The sequence below is a fragment of the Colletotrichum jinshuiense genome, chromosome 4, assembly GCF_051148585.1.
Source record: "Colletotrichum jinshuiense chromosome 4, complete sequence".
In the NCBI taxonomy this organism is placed as follows: Eukaryota; Fungi; Ascomycota; class Sordariomycetes; order Glomerellales; family Glomerellaceae; genus Colletotrichum; species Colletotrichum jinshuiense.
Genome location: NC_139311.1, coordinates 2,084,717 through 2,089,451, shown reverse-complemented (window position 1 = coordinate 2,089,451; position 4,735 = coordinate 2,084,717). Strand labels below are relative to the sequence as shown.

The window sequence follows — 4,735 nt, the reverse complement described above, 5'->3', positions numbered from 1 at the left end:
CCGACTCGCGCCTTGTCTCTCCTACCATCCAGGATCAGGTCTCTTACCATCTTCTCGACGTCCGCATCCACTCACACAACCATCCGAATTTCACCCCTGCCCTCCTCTATCCGTCCTGTTCCCTCCTCTTCCAAGCAAGGTACCTAGCTCGTCGGAGTCTGCTGCACTCCGACCTTGTCTTGCTTGCCCAAACAGCTGTTCCCTGCTCCCAGATACCTTGCACGACGGATAAGATAGGCCCTTATTAACACCCCTCCGCCATCCATCTTCTTTTGTACACATATCTTGCTCCCCTCCTCTTCTAGTACATCTCCTACCTTCACTCACGTCCCTTATCTCGTCTTTCGCTTCCTTGTCTCGTTGACGGAGACACCGCCCATTTCTTCCCGCACAGTATTTCCTGCTCGAGTAACAGCCGTCACACACAACCTTCCAACTGACACCGACCACCTGACTGTTGACATCGTTACATGGCCAAATAATTGTATTCTCGACCTTGACGGCCTCGTTGGCCCGAGCAGGCCGAGGCACTAGACGACGGAACTGGCTGGGCTTGGTCCCCCAATTACCTCACGTCAAACCTGTCAACCATGGACACTGCCGCGAACCGACAGTCAATGCTACCCACCATCCATACGACACATCATGGAGAGCGGCGGGGAACGAGTAAGAGCCCGGCGGAGTTCCGGAGCGTCTCAACACCGTCGCTGGGAGGCAAGAGGCGCAGTTTCTTATCAAAGACCTTCAGGAAGGTCAGCGGCAGTTCTTCATCCACCGACCTCGCCTCCATGGCCGAGTCCTCAAGCGGTCACAACATGGCGACCCGTCGCGTGCTTCACAAGAACAACGGATCCGGCGGATCGAACTCGCCCTCCATTTTTTACCGCCTCAACCGACGAGCCTCGAGGTCCTCATCCACGAGCTCCCACGTGTCAGAGGAGACGCCCAACCATCTCAGTCCTCAACCGCAACCTAGCCCCGTCAAAATTCTGAAGCATGGGCCGTTGAAGACTGATAGCCGCTTGTGGAAATCCCGTGCCGAGTATGTCGTCTTGACTGATGGACATCTCATCAAGTTTAGTAGCGTCGAGGCGGCGAGAGCAAATTTCGCTGAGCTGGCCCCCCCGTCGCAGCGCCTCAAGAGATCGTCGACCTCATCCTCTTTGAGCCAGGACGGATCGTATACGGATGGACGAGTCGAGATTCCCCTGTGCAGAGTCGTCAACATTTTCAACGAAGAGGGCGTCAGTCCTCACTTTGGCCTGGATGTATGGTGGTCCGAGATTTCGCCAATGGTAGCATGGGCTTGCACAAAACTCTTTTTTGGCGCACCCACGGAGAGAGACGAGTGGATGTCGGAAATTCGCCGTGCTATTCGTGAGTCTGTGGGCTCGACTACCGTGCCAAAGGGACTCATTGCCCCCAATGTCGAGTCCGCCATTTACGCCATCGTTGCGAAAGAAGAGCCGTCTTGCCGCGGTTGCCCGTTGGACATATTCCCAGTCGTTCAGCGCACCACCTTCCTCAGTTCGAAAGCCGAAAATCATGAAAATGCCAAAAAGTCTCGTGATGGGTCATCGTATTACTTGCTTCTTGGCCAAAACAAGTGCTATCTTGTTCGCGTGGCAAGAACTTCGGTTTATAAGGCGCCCCAGGACATTGAGATCAACACTGTAGTCTTTGGCCTGACTTCACTGGTCCGCTTGAAGGCTACTATGGTTCCCCACGAGGAGCGATTTGTTCTTGGTTTCCGGTATGTGCTATGAAACGGTTATTGAAGCCACGAGTGCCGTCACTGACCTGCAGAGAAGATTGCCATGCGAGGCCGAAAAGCGCCTGGAGCTTGCCAGCCGTTGGTACCGAGAGATCGTCATGACCTTCATGAAGGCAGACCGCGCAGTAAAGCCGGCCTGGCCCCAACACATGCAACGAGACATTTTCGACATAAGGGGCCTCACTGCTCAGCTTCTGCTCCCCTCGGGCCAGGATTTCGGAGGTCTCAAGCGAACTCTCGAAGCCTATTGTGCGAGTTTCCAATGCAAGCCCCCCGAATGGACGGTGAACTGGAAGTGCGAACGCCGAGAACACTGTCCCGAATTCCGGCTCCTCCCTGCGAAAGAAGACGCTGGGTATTCGGCCCTCCAACTTCTAGCTGTCTTCAAGGCTCTCCGGTTCAACGATTACTTCAAGGCGTTGTCCTTCCGTGACGTTGACTTCTCACCCCTGTGTGGCTTAACCGATATTCCGGGTTGGGATGAGTCGGTCGCAGACGTTTCTCGTGACGGTAAGCCGGCAATACTTATTAGAAAAAACGCAGCGAAGCTGACTGTTACAGGGCTTGTGATCGACGGTGTGCACCGAGACATCATCAAGACTGCACCATTGCTATCCCAAGAAATCCACGCAGTTGCCTTTACATCCGGATCTGTTAGAAAGATCGACCTGACCAATGTCCTGGCCTCGCGCAACATCATCGGTGTCTCGCGCGCTCGTGCTGGTTCTAAGAAGGAGCCTGAAGTTGTCCGACCGATTCTCCTGCTCCTAAGAACTGGCAGCATTCCTTGCGACACTTTGCTGGTGGGAGGCAATCCGCTGACCGCTGCTGAAGTAGATGACCTAGGTGAGTAGACCCTGTGGATATACAGACAAGCTCGGCTGATGATATTTAGTGGGCGTATTGCAAATTCCCGATCTTTTGAAGGAACTGGACATCTCGAGGTGCAACCTGGATGAGAGGAGCCTGGAAGAAGTCTGGGACGCACTGCCATCACAGGGGTACAAGATGGAGGCGCTGAACATATCTCGCAATATTGGCCACGTGGATCACATGGTTGTTAAGAACAACCTGTCCCACTTTGTCTGTCTTCGAAAGCTCGGCATTGCAGGAAATTGCCTCAGCCAGTTCAAGGATCCCATCTTGTACGACGAAACTATTATGGGATGGGGTCTCGAAGAACTGGATCTCTCGAACATCAACGTAAGTTCTCCGAGTTTCGCATGCAAACAACTGCTTACTCCCCACCAGCTGAACAACGCTACTTTGCAAGTCCTCGCAGACTACTTAACCTCACCGGAAGCCAACTTCCTGCGCAGGCTCGATCTAAACAACTGTGGCATGACCGGCTCTCAAATTGCTCATTTGTTTCGTAGCATGGGCCAAGGCAGGGTAATGACATGCTCTATCAGCGGGAATTACCTTGAAAATGGCACGGAAGACTTGGCATCTGCCATTGCCGACAATTTTGGGCCCACGTCGCTGTTCATGGACATGATCGAGTTCCAAGACGAGGACAACTACATCAAGATCATTAAGGCATTATCGCTCAGTCAAACCATTCGGCTGCTAAGCCTGGTGGGAACCTCGACTCCTGGACAGGTCAGCGAAGAGGCTTGCATGGCTGTATCAGACTTTTTCGCCACAAACGCATCGGTCCAGTACCTGGACTTTTCCGGATTCTCCGCGAAGCTCGACGAGGGGCAGCTCGGTCTCGGTTTCTCGCGTTCTCTTTCTGGACTCGCCGATAATACGACGCTGCGCCATCTGCGAATTCGAAACCAAAAGCTCAACTTGAACATTGGTGATTTGGCACACGCGATCCACCTCAACCAAACTCTTTCAACACTCGATGTGCAGGAAAACAATTTCAATTTGTCGAACCTATCTCACATGGTCAGGTGTCTAGACCAGAACAGCTCCATTCAAGAGTTCTGTCCCTTTTCCCGATCCGAGCTTAGCCGGGTCATCAAGTCAAGTGTCCAGAATGTGGGAATGCCTACCGGCCAGCCCTCCTCTGCCCGAGCTCGCCGCGCATCCAAGGTGCTTTCAAAGGCCACGTTCGAGAATTTCGCAATGGAAATGGACAAGAACAACGCGTTGATGCAAAATCTCAAGGACGAGTGGAGCGTCAAGACGGCTCAGATCGACAGGATCCTCGAGAGAAATCGGACCTTGTCACTCGAAAGCGAAATGGCCCGTATGCAATGGAACCCGCAGGAGGAAGGGCAAGAGGACTGGATCGCGCTTGAACTTGGCAACGTCTTCGGCGGACTCGCAGTCAAGGCAATGAAGACCCGACGGAAGATTATGCAACCCGGCTACCGCGGAAGCGTGTATTTCGGCGCCAGCACTCCGTCTCTGGAACCCATGGATGAATTCGGATCGCACGCAGCTCCGCATCATGTTTCCCAAGAGGAAGTTATTGAAAGCCCCGCGACAGAGGTCGCTAGTGGCTCCTCCGCCTTGCCGACACCTCCTGAATGGGCACCGGCCGAAAGCCCCGTCAAGGAGTACGCCATTACTTCGAGTGCACCAGCAACGAAGTCTCTCGATGCCCCTCGTATTTTGGACGATTCCACCGATGATTTTGATCTCTCTCTTCTCAAACATATGATCCAGCACGGATTTAACCTCGATGAACCGACGCCGGCTCAGCCCGCAGACGTCGGCAGGAAAGCCGGGACCTCAGTGTCGACCACGAGACTCGATTAAACCCCGAAAGAAAACCAGAAAAAAAAAAGATGGAAAAAGGAGATAAACGAAAGAAAAGAGAAACGAAAAAAACGAATGGGAGAACGACTTATCTCTCACAATCAAACTATAGACATCAAGCGACGGCAACAAACTTTTTTTTGTCAATGCGGCGTTACAAAGGGGAAAATGTGCTTTTTAAAGGATACCGCGCGGGATTGATACCCAGACTCGCAGGAAGATTAGCTCTTGTATCTCATGGACACT

The 4,735-nt window shown here is 53.0% G+C and overlaps 1 protein-coding gene across 1 annotated transcript; it reads left to right on the top strand.

Annotated features, from left to right (window-relative positions):
• Nucleotides 1–590: 590 nt before the first annotated feature.
• On the top strand, nucleotides 591–4,489 carry EsH8_IV_000521 (uncharacterized protein; the record flags this gene model as incomplete). The annotated part of the gene is made up of 5 exons (XM_083265411.1): nucleotides 591–1,753; nucleotides 1,812–2,284; nucleotides 2,336–2,620; nucleotides 2,670–2,977; nucleotides 3,026–4,489. 5 exons carry the CDS (start codon nucleotides 591–593, stop codon nucleotides 4,487–4,489), a joined length of 3,693 nt encoding a protein of 1,230 aa, XP_083124306.1.
• Between the last annotated feature and the right edge of the window lie 246 nt (nucleotides 4,490–4,735).